Source organism: Perca flavescens, chromosome 10 (genome assembly GCF_004354835.1).
Source record: "Perca flavescens isolate YP-PL-M2 chromosome 10, PFLA_1.0, whole genome shotgun sequence".
Taxonomy (NCBI): Eukaryota; Metazoa; Chordata; class Actinopteri; order Perciformes; family Percidae; genus Perca; species Perca flavescens.
Window position 1 is genome coordinate 34,723,458 of NC_041340.1, and position 25,074 is coordinate 34,748,531.

Sequence of the window (25,074 nt, forward strand, 5' to 3'; positions counted from 1 at the left end):
CTGTTCTAACTGTTCTATTATTTGCCTTTACCCACTTAGTCATTATATCCACATTACTGATGAATCTCATTGTGTAAATATTTTGTGAAAGCACCAATAGTCAACCCTACAATATCATGATATTTGATTTTCTCCATTTCACCCAGCCCTAGTTCAGACATGGGGTTAGATGTTAACTTTAAGGATTTAAGGAGTATTAATTGACTGCATATTGGTCCTCACAAAAAATAGCAGCCCAAAGCTGTGTGTATTCATGTGTGTGTGGGAGTAGACCTTGAGCTTTCTGCCCTGATACCATGCAGTGACGAACTGAGAGATAAATAGACGGGTGTCTGGTATCACTGAAAACGACGTTTTTTGTGGAAACCCAACTGTGTTGACTGATGACAGCTGTGGTTTCATCTTGCGCAATGCCAAGTGCCGTGGAAGTTTGGGAGAAATCTCACTGAACTGATGACACTTTTTGAACTTTTCTTAATCATGCATTTGTTAGTTATCACATACGTAGTCAGAGCAGAAGTTATGTTTTTAGACAATGTATTATATTCATCTCACTCTTACACCATTTTAAATGGATTTTTATAGCTGATATTTTATAAAGCGTCATCTTTTTCATCTTCAACCCTTTAACATTATTATTTTACCCCTTCTACAATGTGAATGAATCATTTTATGGTAAAAGAAATAAAAGAAATCCTGATCCTTGAAGCGTATACATTTTTACTGTGAGGAGCTACTGCCGTGCTTTACACAGAGAGGCAACTGTTCGTTTAAAACAAAGGCCCCGTGATAGATGGTTCAACGAGTGTTTTTTGAAAGGGCCTGCCCTTTTTCAAACATCTTCTCAGATGGTTCTGTGTAACAAACCATCATTGTCAGTCCGGTTACAGTTTAAACATGCGAGAATGCGAGGTCTGTCTACAGGCAAGCTTACATTTCAACAAATATGGAACATAAAGTTTGAAATAATACATTATTGATACATCAATATTTATATATTGGCAAAAAAAAACATTGTTTCTTTCAAGGAAAAAACAAATCTCTATTTACGTTGGTAATTTACCATTATTCTGTGACGTAACTGTGACTTGTTAGCCCCAGCCACCTACTAACCCAAACAAGACACAATGCAGAGTGAAGAAACAGCACCTACTATTTACAGGTTTTACCGTAAACACTCCCAGTAGGTCACACCCAGACAGGTCTGTAACAAACAAAGAGGAGACAGGTGAGTCATCTGCATATCAATTGAATCCACTTGTATAGAATTATTTATGGGATAAAAATTAGAATTAGAAATAGCTATAATTAGTCTGGGGGTATGTGACTGACATTGACACCATTCAGCTGGATTCATTTGATTTGGCAAAGCAACCACAAAAACAAAGACTTTCTGGCATGATAAGTGTGTCAACAACCTGTTGACGGGAAAAACCCGTGGAATAAATAGCCAGATTCCTTCCTGCACATGTGGTGTTGTGATCAATTGTTTCATAAGAAGCCAGCAAGACTTCCTGGAGGAAGAAAATGTAAGAAGTGGGGGTAAACACAACTATGCAGAGATAAGATAAGTTAAAACAGAAAAAAAGACTATGCTGCTACATACGGAAAGGTTACAGAGCCTGTCAGGGGCAATCAAATCCCTTGCGTCCTTGAACGTAGCTAAATGTCACAAGGGAGCATATCAGAAAGCATGTCATGAAGTTATTTATAGCATTGGAAACATGAAAATATTTAACCAATTGTTGTTTTACGCCTTCGTAGCATTATAGGAATGTAAATAGGATAAGAGAAGAAAGGGAAGGGAAGAGTAGGAAGGAGGAGGGAAAAAGACAAATGCAGTGATGTCAGTCCGTCCCACTCCTATTCAGTACATATGCAGCAGAGTGGAGCTGAGCCTGCATACCACTGCTGCTGACGACTGCTCTGATCCCACACACACACACACACACTCATCACACACACACACACCCATCACACCGCACTCACAGAGGCGCTGAAACTCAGAGCAGTGCTGGGAGATGCAACCGGCTGGCAGCCACTGAGTAAGTCCACTTTCCCTCCTCTGTACTCGCTTTCTTTCTCTGTCTGTCTTTGTTGTGATTGCCATTCTACGGCCTGTCTGAGCTCATTTATCTCTCACACTCTCCTCTGTTGCTGTGAGATGGCCAGTGTTTTCTCACGACTGAGAGACTTTTCAAACTCTTCTCTCAGTATGCAGTGCACATACCTTTCTCTCGTCTCCCTGCCTTTCTTTCCTTCTTTCTTTCTTTCTTTTCTCTGCATGTGAGCGGAGGCAGAAGCAAATCTCGGGTTCATTCGCACGTTGGCGCAGAGCCAGACCTGCATGCCTTTATGTTTGAATAACAGAGCTGAGCGTGTGGAAGTGGATTTGCTATATTCTCATTTACTCCTCGTGTGATGTCAGTTTTCTGAAGTGTCCAGTGTGTGTTGTTATTGTCTGGGATCACTTTGGTTAGTTTATGTCTTGATTTGAATATTTCTGTTGTGCTGCCATGCCCTTATTCCAATGTACACAGTTCATTCCAAGAGCTGTTGTGCAGGTATAAGACTCCTCATAGGTGAGATTCTTTTACAGAAAAATGGAGCAATTTGCCACTGAGTGGGCTGTTTGGTAGCTAATCTTCAAGTCAGGTGCAGTTCATTTGTATTGCTCTCATAGACTGTAAAAATAATGGCGGTAGAATCAGTGAAAATCTGCCAACTTTGCCTTAAATAACTAGCATTATAAGCTAATTAGCAGTTAAACTGGTCACCTTCAATTAGCATGAAAACATATCCCAGAGAACGGTCGACTCAATACACACGTGTTATTAACCCCTAGGTTCATTTTGCGCCGGATTTGTCCTTTAAGTTACCAGCTAAGGCTAGCAATAGCTAGCTAGCTTTGGGTGGCAAGGTGCTACCGAACGCTGAACAGGACATTTTTAGGCGACCAAAATGTTTCCATCAACTTTATGAAGTAAAAAAAGAGTGAGAGGGTCAAAGTTTCAGATAAAAACCACCCGGCACCCAAAAACAAGTTCACTGCTATCCTAATGTACACAGGGTCATGGTTAGCATTGCTAAGCCTCTATCAGGATTGACAGGTCAGTGTGTAGCCACACCACTTAAGCATCCCCTGCTTTATTGTCCATTTTAAAATAAATGGGACTATAATATACAAAATGAATAGCATGCTGTATTAAAGAAGACTTGAAACTAGCGATTGAGACCATAAAATGATTATGAAAATGTTTATTGGGGAAATAAATCAAGTGAAAGTAGGGTTTTTTTCCTCATAGACTTCCTTGCAAGCCGACTTCTTTTTGCAACCAGTGGAGTCGCCCCCTGCTGGAAATGAGATAGAATGGAGGTTAAAGGCCCGGAAGCTCCGTCGATTCTTTTTTACAGTCTACGATTGCTCTCAATTACATAGTCCTAAAGGGCTTCACAACTTCTCCATTGTGAAAGAATAAAAGAAAACACACCCCATAGAAAACGAACAAGAACATGGATCACAAAAACCTCACTCTGAAAAACAACTGAAAGAGACTTGAGAAGTGCTGCACAGAGTTGATGAATGAATGGATGCTGGTTCCACAGTAGACTAATAATGCAATGAAGCTGTAATGCAATGAAGCTATATATATATATATATATATAGCTTCATATATGTTAAGCTTAAGTTTTACTACGTAAACATGGTACATAGATTTATGAGCTGCTGCTCTTTTTATATCACAACATAAGTCATTGTAAGTAAAGCAGCCATGTTCTTTATCTCTTTTAAAGTTATTGTTTTTTAGGCTTCACTCTATTTAGGAATTTTCCAGCTATGTAAAATTGGTGTTGTTTTTAGTCACAGTTTTGCATTCAGTCCTGTATCAGCTTGTTAGAGGCAAAACATGATTGTTTTACTGCTCAGTTTAGACTCAAACCATAGAATTCTTCAAGTCTAGTGTGAGGGTTAGTATATTTCTATGGTTCAACATTTGCCACGCCTCAAACACTAACTGAAAGGGTGATATTTCATATTTGCCAGCTTCTTCTGAGTTACCCTAATATCAGACTGCCCTTAAGTGCAGATTGGTCAACTGTTATCACAGACACAAATCCTATTGGCTCTTGCTCAGCAACTCACTGTTTCACAACTTTCAAAAGTATGTACAGGGCGGGGACTGCTTTTAAACTATGTCCACACAGTTCAAGGTGGAGATTCTCTGGGATTTTACTCTTAGGACTTCCTGATGGAGTTATTACTAACTGATGTCTATCTGTGTCACGTGTGCTGATAAGGTGCAAAAAACAATCGGAGTGTGTGTGTGTGTGTGTGTGTGTGTGTGTGTGTGTGTGTGTGTGCGTGGGTGAGCTGCTGTTAATGCAATAATTTGAGTGAACTGTAGCTGTCTTTTGCTTTCTATCTATGTCTGTTACCCCCAGATAGCATGCAATCATTAACACCCTGTTTGTGTTTGTGTGTGTGTGTGTGTGTGTGTGTTGACGTACTAAACCTGCCCCTATTTGCCTTTTAGTATTTGAAAGCACAGCGGCATTCTCGCTGTATGCAGAGTAAACACTGCACGCACACACATACACACACACACACAGTTTATTATTGTGGCTTATTTGCTTCAGGACTATTGTGTTCTGCCTTGAATGGAGGGGAACTAAACAATACAGTAGATATAATCTCTCTCTCTCTCGCTCTCTCGCTCTCTCTCCACAACAGCAACCTTCAGTTGATCCGGACACACTGTGCCAGTGTGAAAGAGGCCGACACACTCCTACAGCAGAGGAAGAGCACTTGACAAAGGACACTACAGTGACCTGCAGCAGTTAAACCACCCGATCCCCCATCCTTCAAAGAAAAGGGAACCTGACTCTGGAAGAGGAAAAAGGAGCGATCATACCCCACCGCTGAAACACGACCCACTGGAAGAAGGAGAGACAGAAGGGCTGAAGGCTGACTCTGACACCCGGGGGAAAAGAGGCAGGATGCTGGCTAAGATCCTTGAGGACATGTGGGTAGAGCCCGAGGTGCTGGAGGCCCTCAGTGAGGACCAGAAGAGGATCCTCTTCCTGAAGATGAGAGAGGAGCAGGTACGCCGCTGGACAGAGTGGGAGGAGAGGGAGGAGAGGGAAGGAAGAGACAACAACAACAACAACAACAAGCTGAAGAAAGGTAGAGTCCAACACTGTGTATTATTGTGCTGGTTACACTGGTGGGAAGAGCGCATACATCTCATTCCATTACACAACAGTATATGAGTATGATTTACAGTAATGTAAAAGAGGAAAACACTGACTAAAGTAACAGGAAGGAACAAGGTTTGTGGGAAATGTGGTCTTCGGTAACATAACTCTGACATGAGGTTAAAGATACTAGGTTCACTTACGTGGTCTCATGTCTTTACAGTACAAGAGAAGTGTGTCACAACTAATTTGACAAAGATACATAGCCCAAATGTCAGACTGCAGTACATGTAAAATGATCTGCCCCTTAAATCAGACATTTCTTCAACATGCAAGTATTTAAGATAACACATCAAATCTGCCACCTTTACATTTTTTTGGGGATATATACTTCTTTGCTGAGATTTAGATTAGAAGATTGATACCACGCTCATATTTGTCTGTTAAATAGAAGGTTGCACTGCATTGGGTTAGCTTAGCTTTGGCATACTGACTGGATCAGCTAGCTTAGCTCTGTTGAGGGTAACAAAATTCACCTGCCATTTATTATGCCATTATATATCTATTTAAATGTGTACAAAAACGTATGTGTAAAAACAATACGTTGCAGTTTTTTTTTTTTTGCCGGCCGTATTTTTTCGGGTGGGTGCAGTGACATCCTGGACCTCTGTGACAAAGCCGCGCTAAGCTTTTTCCAGTCTTTATGCTGAGCTAAGCTAACCGGCTGCTGGCTGTAGCTTCATATATCATGTATAGATATGAGAATGATATTGATCTAAGCGTATTTCCCAAAATGTTTAACCTTCTGAATGTGTTTGGTTTCAGGGCTGTAGCTACCATTGATCCAGACTTTTTAGATTTAAGATCAAATGACAAATTAAAATGTTCTCCCCTGAGAATAACATCCTGGTAGTGAGGAGACTATGAGAACACATTAAGTGAGATCAGATTTGCATTTGATTTAACAGTGGAATAAGTCAATACAATCTGAAATCTTCTATTTGAAATCAGAAATTCCCACAGATTTTGGCTGCTAGGCAGTGTTGTCTTGTGGAGGTGGGAACGCGTGGATTAAGTCTATACGGAGAGTATTTACTCTACAATGAATTACTATTACTGCCATTACTTTCACATAATGTCCCATAGTCCATCAACAACTACCATTTTTGGGAGCTGCAAACACACACGCATGCACGCACGCATGTGCGCATTTAATACATTTTATAGCAGGTGGCATATTGTTCAGATGTTATAAAATTGTACATTCAAGCCCTTTTACAACTAATTAATGACCAGAAATCTTCTGAGTGCACATGATACACAAGCTGTATAGTAACAGCCTCTCATGTTACCAATCTGAGTAATGTGTTTACTTCACACACAGTCATATATTCTGCTCCACAATGAGCGTGTGTGTGTGTGCGCGCGCATGCCTGTGTGTGTGTGTTGTGTGTGTGTGCATGCGTGTGTGTGTGTGTGTGTGTGTGTGTGTGTGTGTGTGTGTGTGTGTGTGTGTGTGTGTGGAAAGCTGAAGAAGATTGAGTAAGCCCTGTGGTTTTGGGGCGTCGCCACGCTTTAAACCTCATATTAAGTTCCCGTCTTTGTTTACCCAATCTGTGCCATGTCACCTGAGAGTGGCCGAGTGCGTGTTGTCGTTACACAACATACAATCCAGTTAGGCGTCTTTTTAGTCTTTGTTCACTGAGCTGTTGTCGGGAAAGACGTTCTTTACACGCAGGGCTGTCAATGTCACATAAATACACAATTGAACATGACTGTTATGTGCTGCATTTCTGGTAAATTTGTAGGTGTGGTAGTAATTAAGGCAGATACCTCACTTCTGTACTGGAAATGGCCTCTAAGTCTTGTAATCCCAGTTATTACTAAAGTGTAATATGACATGAAGGTGACATGAAGGTGTGCTGCATGTACGGGCCATGACTTATGTCAGAGATGGTCTGTGGCCCGGTGGCATCAGACTGAGACGTCCACACAATGTACCCGTATATGCTGCGTACACAAACACAAGGCATTCCCTAAAATATGAAGAGAAACAGAGCTGTCTTTGTTAGCTGGTTTCTAAGAGATCTGCAGAGTCAGTCCACTGTTAGGAGCTGATTGTCTCTATGGACTCCTTTCTCTGAGCCTCCTCCGTCTTTTAAAGGGTAAATCTGCATTGAATTTCCAATTGGCAGAAAAGTTCTGCTGTACACTTCCCCCAAGGATTTGAATTTTCAAGCCACACCCCCCCAATCAGTGATGTCATGGTAGGTGTTTTACCTCATGGAAAACACCTGTTTTTACACATTGGGGAGTGGGGGATTATAGTGGATGGGTAAAACACAGGACTTTCATCGAGGAGAATGGGGATTGTGTCCTGTGTGTCACGTTTCTTTTGTGTCCCGGGTGTGATATTTCCTTTCCATGTTTGTTCTTTTCCTAAACCCAACCCGTGGGTCACGTTTTCTAAACCCAACCCCGTTCTTCTTTTCCTAATCCCAACCCGCGTGTCACGTGTGGCTTTAGAAAGTGGCGCGTATGTTTACAGTGTGACGTTGCAAATTGCCGTCCGCTGTATACAGCGTAGACATACACACGGATAGCTCAAAATGCGTACAGATAACGAAAGTGGCATGTATGTTTACACAAAGTCATGATGTCACATTGCCCCCAGTGTATTGCAAGCCTGGTGGCCCACCGGGCCTAAGTTCCCCTCCACCAGGCCTAAGCTGGTAATGTATTTTTAATAAGTTTTATTTTGGGGTGGTGGGGCGGCTCGGTTGGAAACTAAGAAGTAGACTTATTTTCAAATCTCCAGTTAGCTTTTAGCGCTGACTTAATGTACGGCTTTGTGGAATCTGTCATACAGCTTTTTTTAAATTCTCAATTTCGCAATTCCGTCCATGATTCTGTTATCACAGAAACTATTGGGCTCTACATTAATGCTGCCATCAGTCTGTGACCGGCCCCAGCCGGGCCCTTGAAAAAAAAAAAAAAGACACTTGCAAACCGGGCTAAACTACTTTTCTGGGGGAAACGCTGTTTTCTGTCTGTCATGATGAGGTAACAACCTGAAATACCCTGTGGGTGTTAATGTAATGGAATAAAAGTGTGTTGTGTTTGGAATTCATTTCTGTATATTATGAAATGAAGGTAAGCTAACAAGAAACTATTACGCAAGTTAATCATTTGCAATGACTTTAGTGAATGCAGTGTGCGACAAAACTAAACAAGCTGTTGGCTGATTCCAAACTTTCAAGGGAGTTTCTGTTAAACTGCCCCCCGGCCTGATGTGATCCTCCTGATCACAGACAGGAAGGAGGTCACTGGCATGAACTGTTTTCCTTTCCTTTTGTAATGATCCCACATTATTCAAACATGGTTCATCAAAATCCTGCATACAAATGATGTTTTTGCGTGAGACACACGTGAACTTACTCACAGAAAGAGACAGAAAAAGCATAAAAGGGAGAGAGAGCACAAACAGGCAACAGATTAACAGTGAGATAAAGGCTGTTGCTGTTGTGTGAGGTTCCCCAAGCTCTCTACTTACCGGACAGCACCACCTTCTGGATAAAAGCCAGAATAACAACTTATGAGACGACTGCTTTTAGCAGAATCTTGCGGAGAGATTGTAAGCTTACCCATTTCGTTTTTTTCTTGTCTTTTCAATTCCCCCCTCCTCCCCCCAGCTGACAACAAGCATGTGAAGTGGCTGCTGGGTCGGGACGGCGATGTGAGCGTCCGTGTGATCGGAGAGGTGGACGAGTTCAGGTCCTCCAAACTCCTCCAGAGCCTCACGAACAACAGGTAGACACAAACGTAAACACAAAGAACTGCTTTAAAAACACACACACACACACACACACACACACACACACACACACACACACACACACACACACACACACACAGTCATCACTGATTGACTCATTTTGGCTTTTTTTGTCATTGACCTAAATGTGATGAGATGGATGAAAGCAGACTCCATAGCAACAGTATCCGTTTGCTGGGTGTTTATTATTGGTTTTGCAGCAGCAGGCTGAAGAGAACAAGGGGTGGTTGATTTTTGAATTAGTGTAAAAAAAATAAATAAATGAACTACTACTTGTTGCTTCAAAAAAGCATAGACATGAAATGAGAGCCATCACCTCCACCATGTCCACCCATCACATGCTGACAACATGGGTTTCAGAGAAAATCTCTTTCATGTGCTTTCAATTATAACATCAAATTTTTCCATAAGTTTTCACGGATGCAGCAACGTCCAGAATGTGCCAATTCCTTTGAATTATTTTTAACATTAAAGCTTTTTTTGGTCTTTTTTTTTTCATCCACGTATTCTAAACCAACACATGAGAACATCCACCTTAAGAAAGCCTTCAGTCCCTTCAACAAATGACATAACTGGGATTGATAAAATCAACAGTGAACTAAAGGGCCTTAGTCAGCGAGCCATCTCCTCCTCCTAATTGGATTATAGAAGTTATTTGCTATATGAATAACTGGAGGATTGATTCAAAGGTTAGGACGGCTGTCCGTGGGACTAAAAAAGGCCGTCTTTGTCTACCAGACATAGGTGGAGGGGGGCAATAATCAAAACTGGCCAGTGCAGCCCAAAACCTACTATAATTTCCTTAACATAAATAAAGACATTTGCACCATAAATTGATGCAGAAAAGGCCCAAATTGTTGCAGGAAAATAATTCACCAGAATGCTGAAAATGAAGTGTTTGATGTTCAAAATTACAATTTTGCTTAAAAGTGTAGCTCTCAATCCCCCCCCCACCCCCACCAATGTTGAACCCAAAGTTACGCTCTTGCTTCCAGAGTCCACGGGGATCATTTGAACGGCGTCCAGACGGTGGACTTGCTGCCAGGAAGAGAGGCCCAGCAGCTCGATTTGAAGCAAGACATCCAGCTGTCCCCCGCAGATGTTAGTGTGAGTTTGTGTGTTTGTTATGCGGGTTTGAAGTGGGGAGGGTAGGACGAAGAGTGTATCAAGAGTCTTACCGTCACATTGTGTCCTGCTTGTATTCAGAACGACGCAGCTCCAGCACACGAGCAGTGGGACGAGGAGGACTCCTGCAGCGCTGACGGCGAGCCGAAGGACCCCGCCGAGGACAGCGACAGTGAATCAGGCTCGTACGACCTCGGCGACTGGACTCCTCTCTACAGGCCCCATTTTAGTAGCCATGGCAACCAGGCACCGCTCAAAGACAAGCTCCCAGACACAGAGAGGGCCAGCGCACAGGACAGAGGTAAGAAAACAAGAGAGGAGGGAAGAGGCGGAGAGAAACCTGATTTATGTGTTCAGAGCCTATGATTTACTCATTTTAACAGATTCTAATTAGGTGAAGCTAGAAGTACTACCACATTGTAAATATAAACATATACATATTAGGTGAAAGTTCCCGACATTTTAACAGCAAAAGTCCTTACCCATCAGAAGAAAGGATAAGATAAGATGAACTGTAACTGAGGTACTAAATACTTAATACACCAATAATAATAAATGTATTCTTTTTGCAGAATAGCCCCTTTCACAGTGTTATAATATACATTTCATTATTGGATTATTATCAGTAATGCGTTAACATGTAAACAGAATGTAACGTTGTTGCTGGGTGAGGTGGAGCTCATTTTAATAGTTTTGTTTACTCTTTGTTTTTTAATCTGCACCGTTGCATCATATTTGATAAACTGATCATATGTTTTGTTTGTTAAAGTGCCCATATTATGCTCATTTTCAGATTCATAATTGTATTTTGAGGTTGTACCAGAATAGGTTTACATGGTTTATTTTTCAAAAAGAAAACACCATATTTTTGTTGTACTGCACATTGCTGCAGCTCCTCTTTTCACCCTTTCACCTGTGTGTTGAGCTCTCTGTTTGAACCCCTGCAAAAAAACAATGCAACTGATCTCAGCTGGTATTCTGTCTGTAATGGAGTGGAAATTTCTAAGTGACCCCAAACATTTAACCGGTAGAGTGTGTGTGTGTATATATATATATATATATATATATATATATATATATATATTTATTTATTTATTTTGTTACATGTTTAAAATAAACTACAGGCTAAACTCAACACATTGCCCCTTTCTCCCCTCCTCAGAGACCGTGTTTTGTGAAGAGAAAAAGTCCGAGCATGGAGGCCGCGTGGCGCAGCTCAGGAAGGCATTCACAGACGATGCTCACAGCACTCGGGCCTACACCAAACCTGCAGTACCTGCCAAACCTGCTCACCTGCAGAAAAGCAGCACGCCTTTGATCCATTAAGACAGGCGTGTCCAGCCTGCTACGAGACGCCACTGGGACCCCACACGGAGGCAGAGCCTACTGTGACTGATTGTTAACGAGCCCTGTGCACAACATAATGGCTCAGGTGTAGACACTGATGGACCGGGCTGAGGCCACATGCACTGGAAGAAAAGGATCCTTACTTGAACCCTGAGCGGTGAACTGAGATGAGATGTTAGGCTTCAATTCATGGACCCAAAACTACAGACAGAGAAATGTCTGGGAGGGAGGGGGGGGTCAGACTGAGAGAGAAAGATTTGAAAGCTGTTCAAACTAAGTCAACCTGAATGATAAAAACGAAGCTGCTTTAATGTTGCCAAGTTCAAATATGCTCACGGTTTGTGTGATAGACAGGCAGACGCAGAGAGACGTGTCCACAGACAATTGACCGCAAGAAAAAAAGACACTGTGGCAAACTTGTTAAACGAGTGTTAATGAAGTTTCATTATTCAGAAGTCATACGCAGGTTACCAGGATCTAAAACGTATAATTTGATCAAACTCCTATCCAGGTGATTTTGTGCTGTTCAGAAGCGTTAAACTGTTTGAACTCTTGTGTTGTCTTCCCGTCGGCCGTGCAACTTCTAGTTTTTCTGGGTCACTTTTCACAATTTTTTGAAATTTTTTTCCCAACGTTTTTGCACACTTATTTCCCGAAGTTGTTTTTTTTACGTTTTCGTTTTTCCCCCCGCGTTTTTGAAGGTTTTTACCAACATTTTTGTTACTTTTTTCAACGTTCATGTGTCATTATTTTCTACAAATGCTTTCAAATTGAATAAAACACCCAAATTCAATGAAAGTAGTGGACTGATCATACCAGATGAACCAGAATCGATAGGAAGAATTTGGAATTGGAATCAGAATTGTTCAAATCCAAATGATGCCCAACCAAATATATAGTTACTTTGATAGCAAAGAGTATAAAAGTAACAAGAGGCGAAACTCAATAGAACGTTGTGTTATGTTCAGTCCAAGATGGCGGAGCTGCACTCTTTAGAACGTTCCATTGCAACAAACGCACCCATGACCGAGCTGGAGTTTGCAATGGAACGTTCTAAAGAGTGCAGCTCCGCCATCTTGAACGTAACACAACGTTCTATTGAGTTTCGCCTCTTGTTACTTTTATACTCTTTGCTATCAAAGTAACTATATATTTGGTTGGGCATCATTTGGATTTGGTGGAGTAGAAACGGGTCACATGCTTATTTCACAGATAAAAGGAAAAACAAAATATTTTATTTAATGGTGATTTACAGTTTTACTGGGCTTTTTCAATATATCGATATTATATCGATATCGTGATATGAGACGATATCATCTTAGATTTTGAATATCGTAATATGGCATAAGTGTTGTCTTTTCCTAGTTTTAGTGATGTCATTTTCTGAACTTACCAGACTGTTGTAACTGTTCAATTATTTATCTTTACCCACTTAGTCATTATATCCACATTACTGATGATTATTTATCAAAAATCTTATTGTGTAAATATTTTGTGAAAGCACCAATAGTCAACACTACAATATCGTATCGATATCGAGGTATTTGGTCAAAAATATTGTGACATTTGATTTTCTCCATATCGCCCAGTTTTGATGGAAGTACGGGTCGCTATGGAAACCAAAACTTAGTTAGTTACTTGTGTTAAATTTGGAACCGATGATCGGATTCTAAACCAAAATGATTCCAATAAACAAACCATTCCTTTGGAATGGTAATTTCTGAAATGAACTAGTTTGACGTTGTTTGGATAAGAAACGTAAAAGATATCGTCGGTTAAAGAAGCACAGATTGGCTTTTGCTGCTCTAGCCGCTGGCCCCTCCCCCTCTCACACTGAGTGAGCAGGACCAGAGACAGATAAAGAGCAGCAGAGCTTTGGCAGCTAAAATGTGACCTACACCTCAGGCCCACAAACATGTGCAAAGTAGCACTACGACACAAGACGTCTCTCTCTCTCTCTCTCTGTCTGTCCGTCCGTCCGTCCGTCTGTCTGTCTCTCTCTGCATGTGTGCGCGCGTACACACACACACACACAAACGGTCCGGTTCTGGTGGTTGATGAACACTGATATGTGTTGATTAGCTCCCGTAACAGGCAAGGTGGGTAACGCATTGCCATGAGTCCATGAGGCTAATGTCTGATTACTCCACATTGTCACTGTGACATTTTGTGATTACATTCTGAATCTGTCAGGTAAATATAGTAGTACAATAGCTAAGTTTCCATCCACTTGTCAATCAAATTATCTGAAGTTCGAAAAAAAAACTCATGCAAATAAAGCTGGTGAAAGTGTGTTTCCATCCAACGGCTTTAAAGCGAATAAAAACCTGTGCGTAATGACGTCACATGCTGTTTTGCGATTAAATTGGTATATCGAATTGATTTGAGACCTTTTAAGGTGTTTACATTCATTTTCGCACTGAATCGCACAACATTTAAGCAAACTTTTGCTTTATGATCCAATATTTAATAATGACATGCCCATCAGCAGCTGCTGTACTTTGTGTTAAGTGCTAATTAGCAAATGTTAGCATTGCAACATGCCGAACTAAGATGGTGAACACAGTAAAGACTACACCTGCTAAATTTCAACGAAATGTTAGCATCGTCATTGTGAGCATGGTAGCCCACTGACGTTTGCAATTAGCTCAAAGCATGGCTGTAGACTCTTGTTATACAAAAGGGCCAACAGTAATTTGACAGATTAAGATAAACTTTAAAGTAATACCAGTGTTTTCCCCTAGCATTATAAAAGACTTAAGTGCACGTGCTCTGTCTCAAACATTGGAAAAGTTAGATCAGATTTAATAAATAGATAACACTTAAATATCTTACTTAACTTAAATAAATCATAAAGTGCTCATATTATGCTCATTTTCAGGTTCATACTTGTATTTAGAGGTTATATCAGAAGAGGTTTTCAGGGTTTAATTTTCAACACACACCATCTTTTTGTTGTACTGCACATTGCTGCAGCTCCTCTTTTCACCCTGTGTGTTGAGCTCTCTGTTTTAACTAGAGAGTGAGGCATCTCACTTCTGTTCCATCTTTGTTGGGAGTCGCACATGCTCAGTACCTAGGTAAGGACTACTAGCCAGTCAGAAGCAGAGTATGAGTGCGTGCCACGCTAGCAGCTAGGCGAGCATTATAACGTGTGTTCCAAAGTGACCACGTTTGTCTCTGAAGTAAAGGCTGGACTACAACAGAGCTGTTTGGAGCAGTTTGTGAACAGTGTTTTCAGTTGGAGATGGTAAGTCCCTTTGGGGTGGACTTTGGGCTTTTTCACTTTGTAAACATATTACGTGCACAAAAAAGATATATAACACTATAAAGGAAAGGGGAAAAAAGCCCAAAAGTATAATATGAGCACTTTAAAGACAAAGAAGTCCAGTAGGGATCGACTATACAACCCTTATATCGAGGAAAGTCTTTAGTTAGTTTTGATGCTCACATTGATTTAACATTCATTTTGGCTTACCTGCTGCCCAAAACAGGTCGGGTGCTGCACCTAAAAATTATAATAGTAGGGAAAACGCTGAATACTAAATAATTGACCTTTTCGGTTCATTTTTTACCTACGAAATAGCAGTTTGACAAAAAAAATCACAATCACAAGGTCCACTCACTTGGTTCTTCCAGAGCAATCTGCCATATCTCAAGACCGTTATCATGTGATCACGTAAATCCATACTCATGTCACATGATAATAAGCAAACCATCTCCATGACAACTGAAACAACAGATAACACAACATGAGGCTGATAGCTCTAGAAACCAAGTAAATGGGCCTTGTGATTAGGATTTATTATTGTCAAATGACGTATTTAATATTCCGTTACATCCAGTCACCGTCTGAAGTCCACCACACACACGCTCACACACACGCGCAGGCACACACACACACACACACACACACACACACACACACACACACACCAACAAACACTTCCATTGTTAGCATCTTCACTTCCTGCTTGTTTTAGCTGCCTTTTGCCTTCAGTTGGGTCTTCAGTTAGTGAAACACATGATCAGTTGGACTGAGTCAGGGGACGATAGTGATCAGGGGACAGACTTGGCTCTTAGAAGCTGCCATGTTTAGGATGACTGACCTGCATTGTCATTAAATAGGAGGGACTGTGTATATATATATATATATATATATATATAAAAAAAGAGCTTCTATGCTGGTCAGCCGACAAAGATTTGAACACCCTCACACACTGCTACAGCTTTGAGTCAGCACTTTAATCCCACGGTTATTGTTTCATTTTGATATGAGTGTCCTGGAGTACCAAACAGAATGGAAAAGGTGTCCCTGGGACACATATCTACAGACCCAAAAGGGACATTGGCTGCAAGAAACTGCAGAAAAATACTAAACTCTTCTTGTAGGAACATGTGACCATGAGAGATAGCAGTACTTCATTTTAAAGGTTTAGAGTGTTTGAGCTGTAGTTACTACCTAACTAATTGGGTCACATATTCCTTTTACTAGATCACTAATTCTAAAACTCCGCTCCTGCTGACACTTTGACTTTTGTATTTTACCTTCTATCTGTATTTGGATTTGCCTAATGGTTTTCTATGTCTTTTGTTGGTGTGGAAAAAGAACAAAATAATTTTTTTTTTACATTCAACACAGTTGTGTCTGTTCATATGGTTATAGAATGCATTCAGCATGGGGGGGGGGGTTGCTGATAGGGAAAGCCACAGAGGAGTTGCTGATGGTGGTCACTTACACAATGATTATCTATTCAGCGGGATGAGTCAGAAAAACAGCCCATCAGAGATCAAACAGAGTGCACGGAAAGCTGATTAGCATGCGGTTTAGAGCGAGACAGGGCGAGACGCTCGGGGAGACAGAGCGAATGGGAGTCAAGTCACGGGAAGCAACACGTCAGAGCCAACTCAATAAAAACTCTTCTCATTCCCCCACTACCTCCACACCCTCAGCCTCTGTGTACGTGCCTCTGTAGAGCTGTGGAAAGGGTGTGTGTGCGTGTGTGTGTGTGTGTGCGCACGCGTTCCACCCATATTTCTTGAATCATGTGACTAGACACAAGCAGTCATGCACGGTGTGAAAAAGCCCCGCTATATATAGCAGGACAGTGTTGGGTTTCCCAGCAAAGCATTGTAGGAGTCCGGTCATCTCTGTCCCATAAGAACGTGTGCATGCCGTCGACTTGTAATGTTTCTATTCACTGTAGATGTTGAGAGTCTGAAAGGTGAAATTAGGACATGTTTTTGCTCTTCCTGTGTTGACTAAGCGCCTGTATGATAGTGCACTTCAAAGATTGTAATGAAAAGGATTACATACATTGGATGTGAGAGCAATGAAACATATGTTATCTCTTTTTCTGAATCAATTCAATGTGAAGAGGCATAATGAGTCCGGAGATCAGACCGTCCCTTAACAGCTCTGTACTCTGTAATGAATAACTACAACTCAGCCGATGTCATTAGATTTGGCCGATGGTTTTCGTATTCATAATCGTGAGCTCAATGTTGGGGAACAAATGTGTAAAACATCAGGCTGTTACAAGATAAACAGTAAGAACTAGTGCTGTCAGTTAAACGCGTTATTAACAGCATTAACCAAACCCTTTTTACATTTTTAGCGCGAGATTAATGTTCTTTTTGGCCTAGAAAACTTTGTAGTTGCTGTTGCAACAACTAGTAACGTTAGAAAAACTACAACACCACACCGGATCTAGCTAGACCGGAAACACAACAACAGGCACGCCGCACACACTTGTTTGGGCTTGGAGCCAGCCAAAGACTAGCAGGCTAATGTAACGTTTTGAGTGGATGGCGAGCGCGAGACGCCGAAATGGATGCCAATAAGATTCTGAATGGAAAGTTTACTTTTAAAAAGTTGCCAAATGGTTCCATTGATAAGACCAAAGTGATGTGTGTGTTTTGTCGTTGTGAACTGAGCTATCATCGCAGCACGTCCAGTCTGAAATACCACCTGATGGCCAAGCACACAGCTGATGACCAAGCACACAGCTGATGCCAGTTCTCCCCAAACGACCCCCCCCTTGTCAAAGCCAGGCGACAAAAGCACAAAGCAAGCTGATCCACTTTTCCATGTTGATAAGAGCGTTATAATGAGAAACAATAATGGGACAAAAAGAAATCAAGGGACATTTAGAATAGATAAAAATATGCGATTAGCGAGTTAACTATGACATTAATGCGATTAAATATTTTAATTGTTTGACAGCACTAGTAATAACTAAGTGTTTCATTGAAAAATCCCAGTCAGGAACGGTGTATTTGGTTACCAACTGTACAATGTTTTCTCTCTCAAATTTAGCAAAAGTGCAACTTCGAAAAAAAAAAATTTCACAACAATTTTAACAATTTGTTCATATGTCTGATATGTACAAAAAGTTAATCATATTTTTTCTTTTTTTTACAGTAAAGAAAGCGAAAACATGACCACCCCTAACCTTAACCTTAACGTTAGCAGGTTTTACCACACTATCACAGTATATATTCACATGCCAATGTCACCTTTTGGATTTGACCAGGCGGACAGGGTTTGTTGTAACGCTAGCCAGCTAGCTAGCTACTCAACGAGGCTGAGAGACGGGTGTGGGTGGGGATTGCAGGGGGCGACGGCGACAGCGAGGGCGTTCAATGCCTGTTGTGCGGCAGCAGAACATCGCCCAGCTGTCCAATCTCCCCCTTCACTTTTCTGTAATCTTAAAGGTCCTATGACATGGTGCTCTTTGGATGCTTTTATATAGACCTTAGTGATCCCCTAATACTGTATCTGACGTCTCTTTTATAAAGACCTTAGTGGTCCCCTAATACTGTATCTGAAGTCTCTTTTATATAGACCTTAGTGATCCCCTAATACTGTATCTGACGTCTCTTTTATAAAGACCTTAGTGGTCCCCTAATACTGTATCTGAAGTCTCTTTTATATAGACCTTAGTGGTCCCCTAATACTGTATCTGAAGTCTCTTTTATATAGACCTTAGTGGTCCCCTAATACTGTATCTGAAGTCTCTTTTATATAGACCTTAGTGGTCCCCTAATACTGTATCTGAAGTCTCTTTTATATAGACCTTAGTGGTCCCCTAATACTGTATCTGAAGTCTCTTTTATAAAGACCTTAGTGGTCCCCTAATACTGTATCTGAAGTCTCTTTTATATAGACCTTAGTGGTCCCCTAATACTATATCTGAAGTCTCTTTCCCGAAATTCAGCCTTGGTGCAGAATTACAGCCCCTAGAGCCAGTCCCACAATGAGCTTTCCTTAGGATGTGCCATTTCTGTGTCTGAAGCTATTGAGGAGGAGAGAGGGGGGCAAGGTGGAGGGTGGGGGTGTGGCCTTGACCAACTGCCAATTTTCTCGTTTGAAAGCCATGATGTCTCTCTCTCATGGGTGGGCCAAATTCTCTGGGTGGGCAAAGCAGAGAAAGGGGAGGTAACCTTGCTTGTTATGACCTCATAACAAGCAGATTCCAAAACGGCCCATCTGAGCTTTCATTTTCTCAAAGGCAGAGCAGGATACCCAGGGCTCGGTTTACACCTATCACCATTTCTAGCCACTGGGGGACCATAGACAGGCTGGGGGAACTCATATTAATGTTAAAAAACCTCATAAAGTGAAACTTTCATGCCATGGGACCTTTAACTATTCATTTTGGGGCTTAAACCACCTTTTGTCGGGTTAATTTAGCTGGCTAACTGTAAAGACAGCTAAACGCAAAGGGGGAAAAAATTCGGCAGGCAGGAGATTTTCGGTACAAACACCGGTAGCGTTTACGGAGACGTAGCTAGCTTGCTAACATTATGGATGGCCGATGTTGTGACTAGGATGCCTGGGTCTAATATTCTCTGTTTCCCGACGCTTCATTAACTTGCTGTTAGCGTCGTAACACCCGGCACCAGCTGGGGCTAACGGTAACTAGCTATTGCTACATGTTCCGGGTGTGTTGTCAGCTATCATCCCGAATTAAGTCTCTTTGTGCTGGGGGAGTGAGGCAGGCAGACTGGAGTGTGCTAGCTGGCTAAATTAGCATTAGAGTAATCGTCTACAGGGCTCTCAAGTCTCACGCATTGGGCGTGAGACACACGCATTTCAACCCGTTCACACGCTCACACGCCACACCTTGTATTTCTCACGCAGAGAAATTACCAGCATAACGCCCACCAAGTTGCGCTGCTATTTTTAACAGTGGAACAGGTAGAGGAATCAAGTGAGTTCCCCATAGAGTTCAGAACGCCCTGCCACCATCCACGGCGCTACCATTGGTCATTTTAGGTTCGGGCCCGCCCATTTTGACCCATTTAGCAGTTCATCCAATAAGCAGCCTGAGGAAAGCTTTGACTGAAAGCTTCTCAGCCAATCAGCGGCTTCTACCCGCCGGCCCACAGGCTGCGTCGTCACCAGCAAGTGATCCAATGAAATGAATGACGTTTGTGCGCAAGCTTTTCAAACAAGCTCAATGAGACAGACACAGAGTGTAGCTATTAGCTAGCTAATATGAAACGCAAAGCAAAGCAGCTTGTTTTCTTCTAAATTGAGCAAGAAACACTCCAAGGAGCAGGAGGAGGACATTTTAAGTAACGCGGTTACAAGTGACGAGTTACCATCCTGCTCGGCCGCCCTCTCCCCATCAAGTCCTCCCGTAGCCACACCGTCACACCAGCAAGGCAAGTAGTGTCTTAACGTCATTAGTGTCTGGCTGTCTGAATGAAGGGGGAACCTGAATACATTTGGCTTATTTTAAATGGCCCGTCCAGTTTTCTGGAGGCCCACCTACAATCAAAATCCTGACGCCGCTAGTGCCTGCCACGCACAAGCTGAGTGAGTGCGGATTTCAAGTTGCGGCTTTTGTCGCTGTTTGTGACTTTGCCTGAGATTGGGTGACAAGTGTACTCATTGACATAGGGTGTACTCGCCCTGTTGTTTATCTGGTTGCCATGACTTGGCGAGTGATGACGTCCTGTCACTGTTCCAGTTGAGGGGAGAGAGAGCGGATGACAGTTGGCTTGAGTTCAGTAGAGCACACGGCTCTGTAGAGTCGTGGAATTATGACTTTATATACTACATGTACATAGGAACAGGAAACCCTGTTGTGTGTCTGCCCTATTTCTGATACTGTGGCGGCAGAAATTAACATAGAGGAAACACTGGGTAGCTTTTATTATTATTATTATTATTATTATTATTATTATTATTATTATTATAGCTACATGTTGAATCGGCTGCAGGGCTACTCTAACAGTTTTATATTTTTATAAAGATACCCATTTTAGGCCTACCAATAATACTTTTATAACAGTACCCATAATAATTTGGAATATTTTTAGTTTTTTCTTTCCTTTTATTTTTACTGCACAACCTCCCGGGCTCCATTGTGAAAACCTTTGGCCTAGGCTATTTCATTATATTGTATCCAGACAATTGATAGTATTAATTACACACACACACACACACACACACACACACACACACACACACACACACACACACACATACTGAATTAATAAAAATAAAAATTATTTGTACGAATTTATGGAGGGCTGCTCCCTCTTAGTGGATTAGTCGACTAATCGGTGGTTTTGGTCTTAGTCAACTTAGATCTCTTTAGTCCATTAGTCATGTTTGATGCTTTTTTTCATGCTGAATGACTTATTTCCAAGAAACGTACGAGCACATCTCTGGTAAACACAAGAATTAAGGTTTGACATTTTACCTAAGAGATATCACCATGAAACCTACTTTTATTACTTTCATTAAGGCAATTTTTTGTTGTATTACACGTTTTCTGAAATGTTGTGTTTAAATATGCAAAGGAGGCGTTATCTTATTCAATATATGCATCATTTTGCATGACTCTTTGCAGAGAAACTCAGATTTACAGATCTGTCGATTAAATCAACTAATCGATTAGTCGATACAATTGAATTTTCCGTTATAACCGACTGTCAAACTGGAGAATAAAAGAAAGTTGTACGACATTCATTGTTTGTGTTTGTTCAAATTTTACAAAGAGTTTAACCTGAGCCAGACAGACAACAAAGATAGAAATAATATCACATCCATACGGGGATAGCGAGAACATCACCAAAGACCCCACACATCCTGCACACACACTCTTTAACTTCCTCCCCTCTGGCAGGCGCTACAGAACCCTGCGCACAAAAACAACCAGACATAAGAACAGCTTCTTTCCCACTGCCATCACTCTACTGAACTGTGGATAAGTGGGGTCATCCCCACTTTGGCCACTCACCCACTTCTCTACACATTACATACTTCATTACAATATGCATTTTGCACACTACTTTGCACTATTACTTTTGCACTTTACATCCCACTCCATGTGTAGTTGTCTTGATATTATGTCTTATTTGTATTTTTGTACATTATGTTGATATGTGCCCATATGTATATTGTTGTCTCTATTGTACAGTATGTGTCTATATTACTATTTGTCTACTGAATGTTTACTTCTACATGTCTATTTGTTGAATGTATAGAGAGTTAACACCTACCGAAGTCAAATTCTTTGTGTACGTAAGTATACTTGGCCAATAAATCTGATTCTGATTCTGGTAACATTTGAGCATATACAGTGATTATATTGTAACTACTCTGATCATGTTTGCTTGTTCACACACTGTGTCTTCCACACTGACAGCAGCTTTTTACATAGCTTTCTGATAAAGTTTCATTAATGTTATGCCGAATCATCTGGCATCATTGATTAGCTCAGGGCATTTTATTGCATAGAGCAGGTCTACACCATACTCTTCATTCTAGTGCTCTCAAACAATTAAAATATTTAATCGTGATTAATCGCATTAATGTCATAGTTAAATCGCAATTAATCACACATTTTTATCTATTCTAAATGTCCCTTGATTTCTTTTTGTCCCATTATTTTTTCTCATTTTACGCTCTTAAAATTTGTATAAATATAACATGATACGATACTTTTAAAACAGTGCCTGAACCAAAAGATTTATATATTTATATATATATATATATATATATATATATATATATATATATATATATATATATATATATATATTCTGTACAGTACAGGCCAAAAGTTTGGACACACCTTCTCATTCAATGCTTTTCCTTTATTTTCATTTTCATTTACATTGTAGAGTCTCACTGAAGGCATCAAAACTATTAATGAACACGTGGAATTATGTATTTAATAAAAAAGTGTGAAATAACTGAAAACATGTCTTATATTTTAGATTCTTCAAAGTAGCCACCCTTTGCTCTGATTACTGCTTTGCCCACTCTTGGCATTCTCTTGATGAGTTTCAAGAGGAAGTCACCTGAAATGGTTTTCCAACAGTCTTGAAGGAGTTCCCAGAGATGCTTAGCACTTGTTGGCCCTTTTGCCTTCACTCTGAGGTCCAGCTCACCCCAAACCATCTTGATTGGGTTCAGGTCCGGTGACTGTGGAGGCCAGGTCATCTGGCGCAGCACTCCATCACTCTCCTTCTTGGTCAAATAGTCCTTACACAGCCTGGAGGTGTGTTTGGGGTCATTGTCCTGTTGAGAAATAAATGATGGTCCAACTAAACGCAAACCGGATGGGATGGCATGTCGCTGCAGGATGCTGTGGTAGCCATGCTGGTTCAGTATGCCTTCAATTTTGAATAAATCCCCAACAGTGTCACCAGCAAAGCACCCCCGCACCATCACACCTCCTCCTCCATGCTTCACGGTGGGAACCAGCATGTAGAATCCATCTGTTCACCTTTTCTGCGTCGCACAAAGACACGACGGTTGGAACCAAATATCTGCAATTTGGACTCATCAGACCAAAGCACAGATTTCCACTGGTCTAATGTCCATTCCTTGTGTTTCTTGGCCCAAACAAATCTCTTCTGCTTGTTGCCTCTCCTTAGCAGTGGTTTCCTAGCAGCTACTTGACCATGAAGGCCTGATTTGTCTCCTCTTAACAGTTGTTCTAGAGATGTGTCTGCTGCTAGAACTCTGTGTGGCATTCATCTGGTCTCTAATCTGAGCTGCTGTTAACTTGCGATTTCTGAGGCTGGTGACTCAGATGAATTTATCCTCAGCAGCAGAGGTGACTCTTGGGCTTCCTTTCCTGGGGCAGTCCTCATGTGAGCCAGTTTCGTTGTGGCGCTTGATGGTTTTTGCGACTGCACTTGGGGACTCATTCAAAGTTTTTGCAATTTTCCGGACTGACTGACCTTCATTTGTTAAAGTAATGATGGCCACTCGTTTCTTTCTCTTTACTTAGCTGATTGGTTCTTGCCATAATATGAATTCTAACAGTTGTCCAATAGGGCTGTCGGCTGTGTATCAACCTGACTTCTGCACAACACCACTGATGGTCCCAACCCCATTAATAAGGGAAAACATTCCACTAATTAACCCCGACAAGGCACACCTGTGAAGTGAAAACCATTTCAGGTGACTACCTCATGAAGCTCATTGAGAGAACACCAAGGGTTTGCAGCGCTATCAAAAAAGCAAAGGGTGGCTACTTTGAGGAATCTAAAATATAAGACATGTTTTCAGTTATTTCACACTTTTTTGTTAAGTACATAATTCCATATGTGTTCATTCATAGTTTTGATGCCTTCAGTGAGAATCTACAATGTAAATAGTCATGAAAATAAAGGAAACTCATTGAATGAGAAGGTGTGTCCAAACTTTTGGCCTGTACTGTATATGTAAAATTTCAAGCCAACAGGAATACTTGGAATTGATGGGGGAGGTAAACATTCATGAAAAAGGACAAGTTTGTGAACGGGCAACACAGACTTTGAGAATGAACAACTAAATACGTTACACACTGGACCTTTAAGTACAAATTTGAGGTACTTGTACTTTACTTGAGTCTTTTCTTTTCGTGCCACTTTCTACTTCTACTCCGCTACATTTCAGAGAGCAATATTGTACTTTTTACTCCACTACATTCTTCTGACAGCTTTAGTTACTAGTTACTTTACACATTCAGATTTTTGCACACAAAACACATGTAGTTTAAAAAATACAATGTTTTATCATAAATTAAACCACCCAACAATATACAGGCCTACAAATCCAGCTGAAATGATTAGACCATTACACATTTAACACGTTTGGATCGTTTCCAGTCTCTAAAATGGGAGGATTTTTCTGCATTGAGTATACTTTTACTTTTAATACATTAACTACATTTCCCTGATGATACATATTTGAACTTAAGTAAAATTTTCACTGCAGGACTTTTACTTGTAACAGAGTATTTTTACAGTGTGGTATTAGTACTTTTACTCTTCCACCAGTGATGTTTTGTACGACCGCTAGCATCCTGCACTGCTCCTAACTAGCTTAGCTTACCCATCTCATCGTCTTCATTTGGCGTTTCACTCTCGCTGGTTTTAATGAAAACGTTGCTCAGTTTAGCACATCTGCATGGACACTTTACTTTCTAGAGCTTTCTTTTTTAATTGTCTTTTCAGCGCCGTTTTTTTTTTTTTTTTTTTGTTGCTCTTTCTATAATCCGTTTTCATAGCTTACTTTTGATCGCGGTCGCATCCTAAAGCACCGGACGCGATAT

The 25,074-nt window shown here is 41.0% G+C and overlaps 1 protein-coding gene and 1 long non-coding RNA gene across 5 annotated transcripts; one reads left to right on the top strand and one right to left on the bottom strand.

Moving 5' to 3' along the window:
• Positions 1 to 1,875: 1,875 nt before the first annotated feature.
• Positions 1,876 to 11,728, top strand: zgc:92242 (SH2 domain-containing protein 4A). Of its 3 annotated transcripts, none has more exons than XM_028588991.1 (6): positions 1,876 to 2,045; positions 4,733 to 5,185; positions 8,889 to 9,006; positions 10,027 to 10,138; positions 10,238 to 10,457; positions 11,319 to 11,728. In XM_028588991.1, exons 2-6 carry the CDS (start codon positions 4,999 to 5,001, stop codon positions 11,480 to 11,482), a joined length of 801 nt encoding a protein of 266 aa, XP_028444792.1. In that variant the 5' UTR covers positions 1,876 to 2,045; positions 4,733 to 4,998; the 3' UTR covers positions 11,483 to 11,728. The 3 variants fall into 3 exon arrangements, with proteins under 3 accessions (XP_028444792.1, XP_028444794.1, XP_028444793.1); XM_028588993.1 differs by having other exon boundaries at positions 10,027 to 10,132; XM_028588992.1 differs by lacking the exon at positions 1,876 to 2,045 and having other exon boundaries at positions 4,714 to 5,185.
• Positions 3,244 to 25,074, bottom strand: LOC114562551 (uncharacterized). Of its 2 annotated transcripts, none has more exons than XR_003693515.1 (4): positions 24,855 to 25,074; positions 10,210 to 10,420; positions 8,841 to 9,032; positions 3,244 to 5,111 (listed from the first exon to the last, which is right to left on the bottom strand). It is a non-coding gene; the product is annotated as an uncharacterized LOC114562551 (long non-coding RNA). The 2 variants fall into 2 exon arrangements; XR_003693514.1 differs by having other exon boundaries at positions 8,841 to 9,035.